Source organism: Akebia trifoliata, chromosome 2, assembly GCF_017979445.1.
Source record: "Akebia trifoliata isolate Shusen 1 chromosome 2, ASM1797944v1, whole genome shotgun sequence".
NCBI classification, from domain to species: Eukaryota; Viridiplantae; Streptophyta; class Magnoliopsida; order Ranunculales; family Lardizabalaceae; genus Akebia; species Akebia trifoliata.
In genome coordinates, this window is record NC_141376.1 from 9,086,534 (window position 1) to 9,102,305 (window position 15,772).

The 15,772-nt window shown below is 33.8% G+C and overlaps 1 protein-coding gene across 1 annotated transcript; it reads left to right on the forward strand.

The window, feature by feature from the left end:
* Positions 1-2,822: 2,822 nt before the first annotated feature.
* On the forward strand, positions 2,823-13,010 carry LOC147409375 (branched-chain-amino-acid aminotransferase 3, chloroplastic-like). The gene is made up of 10 exons (XM_086428222.1): positions 2,823-3,007; positions 3,161-3,252; positions 4,374-4,551; positions 5,515-5,691; positions 5,788-5,919; positions 8,045-8,143; positions 8,740-8,856; positions 10,165-10,260; positions 10,765-10,877; positions 12,430-13,010. Exons 1-10 carry the CDS (start codon positions 2,876-2,878, stop codon positions 12,545-12,547), a joined length of 1,254 nt encoding a protein of 417 aa, XP_086284348.1. The 5' UTR covers positions 2,823-2,875; the 3' UTR covers positions 12,548-13,010.
* The last annotated feature ends 2,762 nt before the right edge of the window (positions 13,011-15,772 follow it).

The window sequence follows — 15,772 nt, forward strand, 5'->3', positions numbered from 1 at the left end:
AATGAGACTTTCTATTGGCACCCCAACTTTTACTTATTCTTAACCATTCACCTATTTTATTTATTTATTACTAAGGTTTGCCTCTAATTACAATCTCAATAAAATAAAATATTATACTACTCATTTAAACAACTTCAATAGTTTTTTACAATTAAAAAAAAGGGGTTCATATAAAATCTTAAGCCTAAAACAAAAGAATCTAAAAAAAAAAAAATGAGAGTTTCTATTGACACCCCAACTTTTACTTATTTTCAATCACACCTATTTTCTTTATTTATTACTAAGGTTTGCCTCAAATTACAATATCAACGTAATAAAATATTATAACACTCATTCAAATAATTTTACTAATTTTTTACTTTTAAAAAAATGTTCATATAAAATCCTAAACCCAAAACAAAAGAATCTAAGCAAAAGAAAAGAAAAAAAAATGAGAGTGTTTCTATTGGCACCTTAACTTTTACTTATTCTCAACCATTCAATTGTTTTCTTTATTTTTATTTGGGGTGTAATAAGCGAAAGTTGGGGTGCTAATAACACCTATCTTAAAATATCTCTTATAGTAAAAAATCGAAACTCCTTTTATTTTTACAGGTTAATTAGAAAAATATTTTTCATTCATTCATTATTATTATTATTATTATTCATTTTTTTATTTGAATTTTCAAAGAAATCATTTTCATTCAAAAAGCATAATTTTTTTTACATTAATTACTTTTTTTTTTCATAATCGAAAACCTTGGTATTGGATTGCCGATTTGGTAATTTGTTTGAGCTCAACGACCCTTAGTAAGATTTTTAATTTTACTAAGTTAGTAGGAAAAGTGCTTTTCTAAAATACTTTATTGTGTCCAAGTAACTTTGGGCTCACCTTGTGGACAAAAGTATATGAACTTTGAAAATATAAATCCCAAAAAATTATTATTTTTTACTGTTGTATTTTAATTTTAAGTTTGAGAGTTATTTGAAAGTTCAATAGCCATCAATTTTCAAAAACTTAGATCAAGCTAAAAAAAAAATTGTTTCTTGAACTTTTTTTGTTTTTTATTTGAGTTTTTTATGAAACTTAGAGGGCTGTGGTAATATTGGATTGGTGATGTGGTTATCCATATGAGTAAAACGACCCTTAGTAAGGATTAAAATCTTACTACATTAGTAAGACAAGTGTTTTGCTATTTCAATTGAAAACGACGGTGTTTGGATTTGTATTTAATTAATAAAGAGTATAAGGATTGTAAAAAAAAATTTAAGATGGAGGGACTGCTACAAAAATATTCTAAGCAATCCTCCAATAGGATTGCGGTCACCATGGGTCAACAATATGTGCGCCAACAAAATCGCACTCGAAAAACATTAGGTAAAAGTTGACAAAGTTGGAAAAAATCTAAAAAATAAAAATATAATATTACTAATAATAAGTAATGAAAAAACAAATATTTCTAAATTAAACAAATTATAAAGGGAAAAGATTGTATGGACCGAGTGAGTGAAAAAGTGACACGGTTAAGCGCTTGAATATGATACAAGCCCAATCAATACACCAAAAGTATATATTTGTTGGTGGGGCCATAAAGTTAAGCCAGGGTAGAACTGGGATTTTCTTTTAGTGGGGGCAAACTTATAGTTAATTGGAGGGGGAGGGGGCAAAAATTGGAGGGAGATGAGGGAGTGGGGGGAACAAGGTCAAACGAGCATTTCAATAGTTCAAAATGCAAGGTATCTTGAATTTAAGCATACATTCAAAGGTATCTAAAATGTTCAAAAAAGTTGTTGGTGGGGGGGGGGGGGGGGGGGGGGGGTTTGGAATTTGCCCCCAACTCTGCCTCTGAGTTAAGTCCCATGCCTCTTTAGGGGTGTTAAAATAATTGATGATTTTTTTGTTTTATTTTTGAAAATAAATCTAGAGTTTGTGGTTGGGAGGTGAAGATGAGGGTATTTAAATTATTTAATTAGTTTATATTAGAGTCCAAGGTCAAAGAGCATGTTATCAATTTGGAAAGCCATACCGATTTGATTTGTCATGATCGTACGTGTTAATTATTTGTGTCCATATCCAAAATGTGGAAAGGTGGTTTAGATATGGTCCTCCACTTTTGTTCAATATATATTTGGAGAAACACTTGTGTTTTAAAGTGACCATAAATGACCCGATCTTTAGCATAAATGACCAAACTCTCCTCATATTTAACATTTGAACAAAACACTCCCAAGCACTTTCATACTCAACAATTCAAATTTAGGAAAACAGGAAGATGGATTTTTCGGATGAAAATATCAATAGTTGAGTCGTGCTGGAAGGATCTCAAGATTGTATCTCATATCGCATATCTTGACATGAAAATATGTAGGAATTATAAATATTTTTTGACTTGTATCTCGATGAAATCATATATGATTCCTACACGCTTTCACATTAGGATATACTATATGAGGTACAATCTTGAAGTCACTTCAACTTTATTCTTAATAGTTTGAAGATGACAAATTTTTATGATAAAGTATTTTACTCTAAGTCTTTAACCTTAATAAGAAGTTTAACATAAAATAAATAAATAAGGAGATTTCTAAAAGATATTAAAATCAAGATTGAATAGATCATAAGTAATTTACTCTATAGTCTTTAACAACGTAAAGCTAAAATTTTTCTAAGATTGATGATGATGGCTGATGAGAGAAGGACAAAGGTACTTAAGTCATTTTATGAGTCTCTAATACAAAACCCAAGTCAAGGGGGGCATATTATTATTGAGTTTAAAAATAAAAGGGAAATCTCTAATATTAGCTCAAATGTGGCTGGCCCGAATGACTTTTTCGTACTAGTTTGAGTTATAAACAGACGAAGAGAGACTCAGACTCAAACAGACGAAAGAAAGAAATGGAGAGCAGCGGCGGCCGCGTGTTTGTGGGAGGAGGATCTCTCACCAAACATCTCCTCTCTCCATCTCCTCTCAATACCAACCTAACCTTCTTCACTCCCAAAAGATGCTCTTCTCCTTCTTCTCTCAAGGCATTTTCTTCTTCATGAATCAAACTGATATAATTTGTGATTATGGTTCTTTTTTTTTTTTTTGTTTAATATTGTTTCCTTGATTTTGTAATTTATAATTTATAATTTTGGAATCAAATTTTGCTATATAAAATGTTGAATTAATGTATGCAGTTTCAAAATCTGTTGCCTCACATCTATTCACCTGTTCAAGTAGCAGCTTCTACCACAAGACGTGAAGCGGCGACAACATCGAGTACTGTTAGGTTTGTTTTTTTCCTCAAAAATATGGTCTTTATTTAAATTTTACATTTATTTTTGTTTCAATTAAGGTTACCTATGATTTGTACGATTCTGGCACTGTTCAAAAATCTAAACTTTATTGAGAAAAAAAGGAATTTATAAGATAATGACCTATGAAGATTCTAAATTAAGATGCTTTTTGAAACTCATTTATGCGAGATTTAATGTAAAAATGGGTACGTTGTTCGAATTGTAAGTTTTTCCCGAATCAAGCCATACCCATCACTTGTTGTCACTTTATGGATGGAATCAGTAAGTTTGTGCTCGGTTGCCTTTCTTATGTAGAGCATATTATAATATGTTTTTATGTATGTTATATGTTCTTTTAATGTGCTACAACATGTTTTAGCACTATTATTCTATTTAGTCTATGGTTTATAATTCTAAAAAGGGTTATGTTCGAGATTTTTGGTCCTATTCATGATTTTTAGTCATATTGTGTGTGTGTGTGTGCCTGCCCGCCCTAGAACCAGAAATTAATAGGTCTATTCCTCAATTGAATCTAAATTCCAATTTTTTCTTTGAAAAATTAGAGAATCCCGATTGGATTGTCACGGCGTAAGAATAAGAAAGTGTGTGAGACGGGGAGGGTTTGGTTTTTTGAAGAGAAAGAAGTGACAAGAGGAATAGTAAACTGTTCTTGATATCCTCTAATGCTCACAAGTCACATGTAAAAATGTGAGAAAAAATAGCTTCCATCCCCTTCTTTAACCCGCTTTTTGCACATTAACAAATATAACATTTATCAGAAAAAACTGCAACAATTTTCATTGCATTTTAGTGAATTAAAACACGCAACCAACATCTCCTAATCTCATTTCTAAACCAACTCCATCCAAGCTGTCATTTTCATAAACAAAAGCTCATAGATTGGAGGGCTGATTACTTATCACCCTGTTTGCACTTTTATGGTTGGTGCGTTGCAATGAACATGGGCATATCCACTCTGTTGGTTTTTTCGTAAGCACTTGAAATAGTTAGATTTGTTTCTAGAACTCAGGTACTTTAGTTTCCCATTCTTTAATGCTTGTTACACTTATATGTTGATCTTAGATGAGTATTGACATCTATCAATTTAATGCAGCAAGGAAACGATTGAATTGGCTGATATATGTTGGGACGACATTGGATTCGGTCTTGTGCCGACCGATTATATGTATGTCATGAAATGTTCTATAGATGGAAACTTTTCCAAAGGTGAATTACAGAGTTTTGGGAACATTGAGTTGAGCCCATCGTCTGGAGTCTTAAATTATGGGCAGGTTAGTTCTCTGAATCATCTCGTTTTAACAATATTACTTTTTTATTTATTAATCCAGTCAGATTTTGTATCTGGGTATCTGAGTACTTGTCGTTCTTCTTTAACTGGGATATTTGTTTTTAGGGGCATTTAGAAGTAAGACATTTAATGACTGGGGCTGCTTGAAATTCTTATTAAGATCTCTTAATGTGGTTTTGCAGTATCACGGAACTTGATCCTGTACAAACATAATTACTCTTTTTTTTTTGAAGTTGAATGTTAACAACTATTTATAAAGGAAAGTAGGAAACACAAAGCCAACTTTTTGATTGATTTCAAGATCCAATTCTGTCTGAATTAAACAAACTAAAGAAAGGTCTTTAATTAGAAATTAGATTCCTAAAACTGGAACGGAATGAGTATGAATCAATAACCACCAGAAACTAGATGATGTTGTATGATGTACTATGGAATGATCTGCAGATGTATTTGAACTAGTAATAGCTTAGTTTCCTCTAAGGTAATTTCCTTTTAGTCGAACAAAAGAGGTTGGGGAGGGTATATGAATGGTTTCTTGTGTTATTGATTTGATTTATCTTCAACTAAGATGAATTCTATTCCAACAAAAGAAACAAAAAGGTGGACTATATAAAAGATAGTATGCAAGTGATTGCAATTGGATTTTACAAGGAGATACCAATCAAACAAAGAAAAAAAACAAGCAAACAAAGAGACCGATAACACGGTCGAATAAATAATTTGCTTATACAATATCACATGAATAATATTGGGATTTGAGCTTTGATCATTTTGTAATCACAAAGGGGAGGATTGTCGAAGAGTTGTAACATTTCTTTCTTGTTATTGTTGGGGTTGAGAATGATGAGTTCTTCTTTCATATATATATTTTATTTTTTTATTGCTTGTTTGCCACCAATAACAATATTAGGTTTTTTTTTTTTGGGTGATGGTGGGGGGGCTTTAGGGATTATTTGAAGGTTTGAAAGCATACAGGAGAGAAGATGGTTCCATTTTGCTATTTCGTCCAGAGGAAAATGCATTGCGGATGAGGATGGGTGCAGATCGGATGTGCATGCCATCACCAACTGTTGAACAGTTTGTGGAAGCTGTGCAGCTCACTGTGTTGGCTAATAAACGTTGGGTAATGTGCCATTTCCAATTTATAGTTCACTTAATTGCAGCGGGTATTTACTTATATTCTTCATATCTTAGTACCAACCTCCATGCTTCACTGCAGGTTCCCCCTCAAGGTAAAGGCTCTTTGTACATCCGGCCACTCCTCATGGGAAGTGGAGTTGTTCTTGGCCTTGCACCATCCCCCGAATACACATTTCTGATTTATGTTTCTCCTGTTGGGAACTACTTCAAGGTTGTTTTCCAACTGATTTAGCTTCTTTATTATTTTATTTTTCTGATGCATGCTGTTAAGTCTACATTGCCACTTAAAGATAATGGTTTCCTTCACCTTTGTACTCCCCTTCCCTTTGTTTCAATGTAATGGTTCAATATATTGCCTTTTCTTCCTTTGATGTTGCATTTTGTAGTTTTAGAAGTGATTTTTTCAGCATATGTTCATATCCCATTTCCTTTCTAGTACTTTTTTTTTTTTTTTTTCATTTTTAATAAATGGATCTTCCTTTTTAGTATCTTGAAACAAGTTTATTTCGTTGGTGTACTATTTTCTTTTCAGTTTACCATGACTTCTTTTTCATTGGATTTTTTCTTACCTCAATTATGGCATATATTCATTTTTATTAGGTGATGCAAAACTAATGCTATTATACCACCTCTTTGAGAAATCGTAGTCACATTATTATATGCATTTTTATAGATTTTGAAACAAAGTCTTTTTTAAGGAGCATCGTGGGCACACAAATGACACCCCAAATTCCCTTTCCTAAACTGGTGCTCATTTAATTTTGGAATTCTTTTTGTTAAGGCTGTATGCCTACCATTTGTAATACAACAATTCATAATTATTTATCAAAAAAGTAATGGTTTGTTCTTGCCAAGCTATATCATCATGTCGCCTACCAACAAAACCTTGCCATCGCTGTAGTTAAAGCTTCGGTGGGGCACCACTTAGACAACTACCTTGCCTAGCTAGTACCCATGGCGCCTAGGTCAGCCCTAGGCGAGCATTTAGCACAAGGCAGTAATGTAGGCATTGAAGTACAAAGTGTTAAGGTGTTAGGCTAGGCGTTACGTGTTACTTAATATGATGTATCTTCTATCTACTAGTTAACCTCTTGTAACATGAAGTACAAATAGCTCCAATAGATTGTCTTCCACCTATTTCTCTTCTTCATTCATGTTTTGGAGTCCTAACTATCAAGTTTTGAAGGCCTAGCTGAGGCACCTTCTTCTTTTTTTGAGAGGAAACACGTGCAACAAAGAAACAATCATCTTTCTCCCCTTCTTTATAGGAGAGAGGTTTTTTGTGCAATAGAGGAAGTCCTTCCTTTCTTTCTCCCACTTTTGTCTCTGAAACACAGAGACAGCCTTCTTCCTCAATCTTTTTGATAGGGATTGTGTTTGTCCAAGAAAGATATGATCACTTCTCTGTCTCTTTTTGTTTCAGGAGAGGGGTTGTATCTATGCAACACATGTATGATCTGTTTTTGTATTGTTTCTTGCCCCTTTCACCCTTTCACCCATCCTCTCAATCTTCTTTTGTCTTTTGCTTTTTCATTTGCTTTGTTATTTGGTTTCTTCTCATTGTCTAAAGAAAATAAAATGGCAAAGTGGTCTTTTTTTGTATGTTTGCTTAGAGCATTTAGAAAACTTATCGAGTTACACATTTGATCATCATTCCTGTTTGCATAAATCTATGGCTACATGATGAGTTTCCAAGGCTATTAGCAGTGAAGTTCTTACCAAAGTAAGAAGGAAAAAACAGTGAAGCCATTGAATTTGCTGTCAGCAACAAACTAACAACTACCATTTGGGTGGCAATTGGCCTAACAATGATGAATTTATGATAATCGTAGTGATGTCACGTAACTTGTAACAATTGAAGCATTTGATTCATTTTAAGCTTGACTATGTATGCCATGGAATGTACACAACATTTATAAATCTCTGATGTATCAGAGAAGAAGACAGCACCCTTTCTGAAGTCTCCAGGTGATATGGGGATGGATTTTTATGATGTTGACCTTTGATATGTACCATACCTATTGTATGGAGTGAAACTCAGGTTTTTTGGCTGCTAAGTGTGAAGGGTAGTTTTTCTGAGCTTTGTGAAGTACAAACTTTGAAATGGTGTTGTTATGCTCCTGCAATTTCATGTTTAACTGGAATTGTTTATTTAATTTTAACCCCACATAAAATTTCCTGTTCTTGATTGATTTTCTCTACTTGTTTTGGTCCTTGATTATTTGCACCATTTTCTCTTTATGGTATTTATGTTTTCTTTCCATTTTACCTAGCTACTTTTGGCAGGTATTCCATCACGGTCTTTAACAATTTCATATTTAATTAATTGATGACAGGAAGGTTTGGCACCAATAAGTTTGGTGGTTGAGAACGAGTTTCATCGTGCAACTCCTGGTGGAACTGGAGGCATAAAGACTATTGGAAACTACGCTTCGGTGAGCTACTTTTGCAAGGCTAAATTTTGTGGCTATAATATGCCTGATTGCTCCTTATGGTCTTAGTTTCTTGAACATCTACTTGTTCTACAAGGCTACAATATATTGTCAGTTTGAGAAGGATTGTTTTTGTTACAAATAAGGCTAGTAACATTGGTCCTTCCAAGTCAATGGACATATATCCTCAACGGCTCTTGTTACATACACATCTTTGAGGCTCATCTATTGCATGTTCATTGAATCTATACCATCTCCTGTAACTTGTATATATATTATGCATGTTCAAAATCCTCTTTAGAGTCAAAATTTCTGGGATTTAAATGGTAAGTGTACAATAAAGCAGAAGCAGCAGAGGTAATCTATCTTTCTTACGTCACATGTTTGTCCACAATGACAATGAAACCCTGTAACAACTGTCCGATACTGGTGCGTGTGCTTAGTTATTGAACTGTTCTTTAGTCTATTCTATGTGGTAAAAAGTAGCCTTGGTGATAAACCCAATTGGATTAGGAATACTATTGTTTGAGTTCAGGTCTGATATCTTCAATTATATGATTGCATCCCTGACATTACAAATTGATATTCTTCTCTAATAGGTTCTGAAGGCACAATCTGCAGCTAAGGCTAAAGGCTATTCTGATGTTCTGTACCTTGATTCTGTTCACAAAAAATACCTGGAGGAGGTTTCCTCTTGTAATGTGTTTGTTGTGAAGGTATATTAGATATTGAGCTTATTGTTCCTTTATTGCACACGTTTCCCCTTTTTTATTATTTAAAAAGAAAGGTTCTGATACTGCCTATTCATTAGCCAAACCTTGTATGAGTTGGTAGTCTATTTAAACGTGGAGATCTATACCTAAGATCCATTATGAAATACCGACATATTTCCAATAAGTATACCAACATATTTCATTTGGACAGGTACCAAAATGATTGTAATTGGAATACTTTCTTTCCAGACAATATTTTTAATTTTTTGTATTTTAGAATACATAGAACTAATTAATACCCGTGAATGATGTTTCCACATGGATAACTTAGTATTATATAAAAAGTACAATTTTGAATACTTTCTTCTAAGGATTTCCTTTGCTGAAAACTTTCTGACAGTGAAATTTAAGACTATGGTCTAAATCAACACAAATATATCACAATGCCTACAATGCAGATGTCTCATTCGTAGGTTAAACACAGAATCTCTTGATAGCATGAAAATGACTTGTTCTTGTGGAAGTCCCTATCTGAGGACCCTTTAGCAGCATTTTCCCTTGGCATTCAATTTAGTGACTTTCATTAATTAAAGTGTAAATCATGAAAGGTGGAATTAGTGTTGTCATTTGTCTGGTACTCTGCAGGAAAGTGGATTCTTTGACTGAGGAATTGTTGTAGTTTTAGCTCACCATCAATTTATTTATGGGTTAGGATCCAGAATGGTGTCTCGTTCCTATAATGAAGGTAAGGTGTCTACCTGGCGCATTATTGTTGGAGTTTGAAAAACCTAGGGCTCTTAACGAAGCTGTGCACGTAGCCCGATGTGTTTGAACTCTAAGAAAAATATGCCACGTAGACAACTAACATTGCTATAGGAATGGGACACCGTTCTGGATCGCGACTCTTTATTTATTTGGGAACTAGTTTTAATTGTAGGATGTCACTTTCATTTGTTGCAATGTGGATCTTGCATTTACAAAGTCATTTTATCAATTAGATGACATTTGAGTTCTTCTTTGAAGATGTATTACCAATTTTTTTACTGCCGATTCTCACTGTACATCGATACTATCTTGTGTTTAGTTGATTTTGACATTTTTATTCTATGTTTGATTTGGTCATTAAATGAAAAATGTTATGATGCGAATATCAACACGAGGGTTAGTTTTTATATAGACAAGAATCAATAGTCAATAGGTTCTAAATTGTTTGCAGAACTTGCAATCATTTGCTTAGTGTCATGATGAATAAATATTTTCAACACCATTGTGGACTACTGTAATGTGTTCTCACTGACTGTGCGCTTCTAGGATAATATTATTTCTACTCCAGCAATTAAAGGGACGATTCTACCAGGCATTACTCGCAAAAGTATAATTGACGTTGCTCGTAGCCAAGGTTTCCAGGTATTTATTTGGCTATTACTTTGCTTAAATTCTCAGTATTTTTGCAACTTGAATGTCACTGGTGAATATGTGGCATTTGACATCTCTAACCTAATGATTCCAGTTGATGTAATTTTATTTACTTATTGGTTCCACAATTAGAAACATGTTAATGCTATGGCAAACTGATATTTACTTAAATTGGTATGTGTTTTACCTTTTTATACATCTCTAAGCAGTGACGGGGTTTACTATCACTCAAATAAAGGGCATAGAGTGGGTGATTACTAATAATTTCTGATTTTTTTTATGCATTTATATCTTGGATGTTCTTTTCTTGAAGATGATTTTGGTCCTTGTTTTCCTGTTATTATGACGTAAATTTTATTGGTTTCACTATCAAAATCACATGTGTTGCTTCTTCACATGGCTCATTCTAGCTTTTCAGAAATAAAAGGGTTTACATTTTTCTTCCCATGGAGAAAGATTCAATAGTTTTCTTTGGTCACTCATTTGGCACTTCAGGTAGAGGAGCGCCTTGTAGCAGTGGAGGAATTGCTTGATGCTGATGAAGTTTTTTGTACGGGGACAGCGGTGGTTGTATCACCTGTGGGCAGTATAACTTACCTCGGAAAAAAGTAAAATTCTTGTCATGGCTTTATGGTTTTGAATCTTTTGATTAATTTTTTTCCTTCTTTTTAACTGATATAAAGTGTTTCTTGATTGGCTAATCCCATGCTGCTTGTAGATATAAACATAGTAACAAAAAACGCCTTTTAAAAATAAAAATAACGCTGTCTTGTACACCTGACTATTGAAACAATAAAAAAGCGCAACTTTTTGAAAGAGCTTCGTCTCATCCATCTCTCCCCCCCCCCCCCCCCTGCCCGCATTTTAAATGCATTTTTTATGTTTTAAACAAGTTTTTTTATTGTTTTCTTTTTCACAAAATTCAAATAAACTCAACACTTTTTTTTTTAATGTGGGATTTGATACATAAAATAATTTGGTGATTCATAAATGTAGAAATATGGGATTTGATGATAATATCTTGATGTTATGGTTTTCATTTATTTTCAATAGTTGATTATTTTGAACAAAAGATATGTTGATGAGTAAACTTTTTTGGCATCATAACATGTATAACTATATTTGAGAACATGTTATATTTGAAATATAGAATAAATTAAAATAAATATCTTATGTATTATTAGATACATACATTTTTCAGAATTTTTAAAAATATTTTTTATATTTTATGTTTCATCATTTTTTTCCCATTTCTTTCTCATTTTTTCTGAAGTTTTCCCTTGCTTGCTGTTTTAAACCTGTACTCCGACTTTGTGACTGGTTATAAATGGTGAGTGTGTATTAATGGCATAGTATGCTTTAGATGGTTCAAATGTTGAAATTCATAGTTATTCTCTCTGTCTTCCACCCCCACCCTCATTTTTCTTTGTTGTAAACATATAAATCGTGATCTCCTGATGAATTTGAATTCAATTATTATTTTTCTTTCCCATTGAATTCTTTCCAATTAGAACTGATACATAATTTAACAGAATTGTGAGATTTATTGGTGCTTCAAGAGAAAATGGATAGATTAAAAGACCTTTTGTGGTTAGCCAACGCTGGAGATGTTGAGGCGTGTTGCTCATAGAATTATTGTTAGGGGCCTCTTGAGAGAATGGCCATGATAGATATGTGACCTTGAAAAGAGTGTGACTTTCCAAAAATAATGAAAAGTTGGTCTTACGGTTCTGAATCTTTAATGTGATTTAGAGTCCTAAGTCTCCTGCGGCCAAGAAATCATATATAACATTTAGCTGGATGACCACACTCTTGTTCGGAGGAAATGTTTGACAGGAAAGCTTCTATAATCTCATTTAGGTGTGAAATAACCACTAATTTTGGGCATTTTCAACGGTACCTTTCAGGTCACACGAATTGCATAGACTAAGAAGCTCAACAATTTGAAACGGTCTCGGGTTTCTTTTGATTCCCATTCTTTGAACAAGCATATAGATTTGCAGTTCTGTGACTTTGTACACAATATTTGCATGATAGGAGTTGAAATATCAAGAGACAGTATACATTTTTTTGGATGGTTCAATGGATTGCAACTATAATGGATACACAGTTAAATTACGTTCTCATTGGTTTTCATTTTTTTCATTTTATTTTTTGCAGGGTGTCCTATGGAGAGGGCGGAGTGGGTGTTGTTTCACAACAACTCTATTCCTCTCTTACAAGTCTACAGATGGGTCTTACCGAGGATAAGATGGGTTGGACTGTCGAGTTAAACTAGTTAGAATGGAAATAAGTGCTCCAATTTATTTATCTCATTTTAATATGCATTTAGGAAACCTTGAACCATCTTTATATTTGATGTTATGTTTGTCTAGTTTTCAGGCTTTCATCTATGTGATCTTTGGACAGTTAATAATAACTTTTGAAGACAATTTTTAGTGTTATGTTAGGCGTAATGAACTTACGGTAGATATTGGATTTTAGTCTCACATTGCCTAAGAGTTTATGGATTTAACTATAAGAAGCTTGTAAGTTTGTTGGTAGCTCGTCACCTTCAATGGATTGTGTTCGGATCGGATCAATGGAGTTCCAAAAGTGATTCAAAGGCTCATTTGCTCATTGGATTCACATCAAAGAGGTATTGAGGGATGAGATCTAAATGTGATTATCGTGTTTGATGCCTGTAAAATGTAATGACTCATATTTTTGCTTAATTAAAAATATTGAATATATATGCTCAATCTTATATGTTTATCGTGACAAAGAGTAACATTGAGATGTGGAGGGACTTGAGTTTAGGGTGTATCGAATATATAGAAGAAACAATTTTATAATTAAAATAAATTATTATTTTAATGTTTTTTACTTTACAGTTTTCACTAGAGTGTAGATGTTAGTGGATACAATGAGAAACATGTGTGATATACTATTTTAATTAGGTGCATGGAGTGGTCAAAGACAAGGGAGACATGTGGATAACATGGGATCACCATAAATGCGGGTAAGTGCTGGGCCCACAATATCTCAAATGATGTAGGAGAAACATGGAAGGGCCGAACCATGAGTTCTTTTTTGCTCACAAAATTTCTGGTTACAGTGCTCACAGACGCTAGCGAGCGTGCCACGTCAAGCCTATAATTACTGTAAATTGGGGATACCATTAATACAGGCAGGCTCATGTGATTGGTGGATCCCAGATTCTGTGAGCACTATGAGCATAATAAATTGTATAATGCTGAAATTACCTCAAGATTGGACCTCAAATTGCACACCATGACGTGAATGTGTATGAGAACCATATATGTTTTCCGTGAGATACACATGTGAAAGCATCTATGATTCCTATCGACTTTCATGTCAAGATGTGTGATATGAGGTCCAATCTTGAGGTCACTACACCATGACTCAAAAAAATTTCAACTGCTTTGTCCCGAAGACAAGGAGTTCAACTTTGAAGAGGTCAGCCCATTTCAAAATTTTGAAGAAACCCTTCTCATTGCAATATACGCCGCATTTTGTATTTATTTTACACCTCTACATTTATGGTAATATTTAGAAAAAGCTCCTTAAAAATGCCACGTGTAATTCAAAGGAAAGGCTCCTTTCAAATTTTGAAGCGAGATGGCCACGTCAAAGTTTTTTTTTTTTACAAGAAACCATTTGCCTTTGAGTTGTGATAATCGGACTCCACCAAATGGCATATTCAAACTCAAATGTAAATGATTTTTTTGCTCACAAAATTAATTTTTACCAAAATACCTTTGGAATCCAATTTTCAAAGTGTATTTATTGCACAATGAAAATTGGAATACGAGGATATTTTGATAAAAAAAATTATTTTTTAAGGGCATTTTCAATACAAAATTCAATTTCCAAAGTGTATTTATTGCACTTTATGGTGTGCGTTAACCAAATCCTTCATTTAATTTCCTGTTTCAATCATTCAAACTTTTTGAATGGGAAGGCCTTACATCTTTTAGGGCATGTTTGATTGCAGAGAAAATATTGCTTGGAAAATCATTTGCCAGACAAATGATTGGTAAGGTAAATCTTTTTCCACTGTTTGTGTACATCATGGAAAATTTTACGAAAAAAGGTAATCTCTTCATATGCCTGCAATTGCCTCTTCTTTCAAGGACGTTTTCAGAATTGATCTTGTGCCTTTTGTGAATTTCTTCGAGTCGTTTATACTTGAAGTGCACACCGTTTTGATAAAATTTGAAGTATTGGATGATACTATTCCAGTTTCATGCAACTACGGTTGATTAAGAATCAAGTGATATGAGGTTTTACAATCAATCACATGGAAGGGCTTCGTTGATTTTAAATCTACAATAGAAAGCTTGACTCTTATTCTGCTGATAGCTCTTTGACCACCCAAGTTGAAGTCTTGAATCATTAACTTATTGCGAGCAAGTTGATCTGATGAGATGCCAACTTGTTTCATGGTATGAATTGTTATGATGTTGATTATACAACCACAATCAAGAAGGATTCTTTAAACTTTGTTTTCTTTCACATAACCTATGACGTAAAGAGGCCTTTTGTTAGTTCGAGCCCCAATTGGATATCCTCATCAGTGAAGATAACCGTGGCTATGTACATATTACCTTGTTGTAGATCTATGTCAGGTTGAACTTCTTGTTTTGATTCAGTTGAGCTTTGCTCTGAAGTGTGCTGAACCTTTTGGAGTTCATTGGAGAAACCCAAGTAAACCTGTGAATCTTTTATTTTCGAAGTGATATTGTCTTCCTCAAGTCTCTGACCTCCATAACTGGATATAGTAGATGCTCCTCAGACTTACCATCAACATCACCTTCTAGCACTTTTGCTTCCACTTGGTGACATAAAATCGTGCATATTCCTTCAAGAGCTTCTTAGGTAAGAATTCTAGAAGAATAACTGGCATATGGGGAGGTTGCTAAAGGATGCCTTGGTGGTCTGCGGGCGGAACTCTAAATTTTTTTTTCTTTATTGCCTTCTTTTATTTTTTTGACTCTATACTTGGTTTTGACTTTCTTCTCTTTCTCTTTGACTTTAGAGTTGGAGGAGTCGGCACGTACGCAGAACGTCTTTTTCGACGAGTGACAACTGTCCACCCTTCATTATCAACTGAAGTGCATTACAAGATACTCGACTTTAAATTTGAAGCCGAATGAAATTATTATTTTTGTTGAGGTGAAGTGGGAAATGTGATGATCTTACCTTGACTTGGCCATGCTCCCAATCTGGGATGGACCTTTTCAACATCAAAACGTACGGACATGGGTTGTGGTGGTTGAGGTAAAACTTTTGTGATTTGGGAATATGGAGTATGCATTGCATACAGACTTAACAAGAATATTGGACAAAAAGATTCAAATGTGACAAAGGTCATATTAGAAGTGACAACATTTTCGACACAATCAAATTCAATCTTTCCTTGATGCGCCAAATCAATGATTTTCTCCTTGAAGATGAAACATTTTTTTATTGGGTGACTAATCACCCTATGATAATGACA

Bases quoted from the DNA above. Each gene is read 5' to 3' on its own strand.
- LOC147409375 (XM_086428222.1), top strand. From the start codon at position 2,876: ATGGAGAGCAGCGGCGGCCGCGTGTTTGTGGGAGGAGGATCTCTCACC. The intron at 4,552-5,514 runs GTTAGTTCTCTG...GGGGGGCTTTAG, and splicing joins GAGTCTTAAATTATGGGCAG to GGATTATTTGAAGGTTTGAA. The intron at 8,857-10,164 runs GTATATTAGATA...GTGCGCTTCTAG, and splicing joins GTAATGTGTTTGTTGTGAAG to GATAATATTATTTCTACTCC.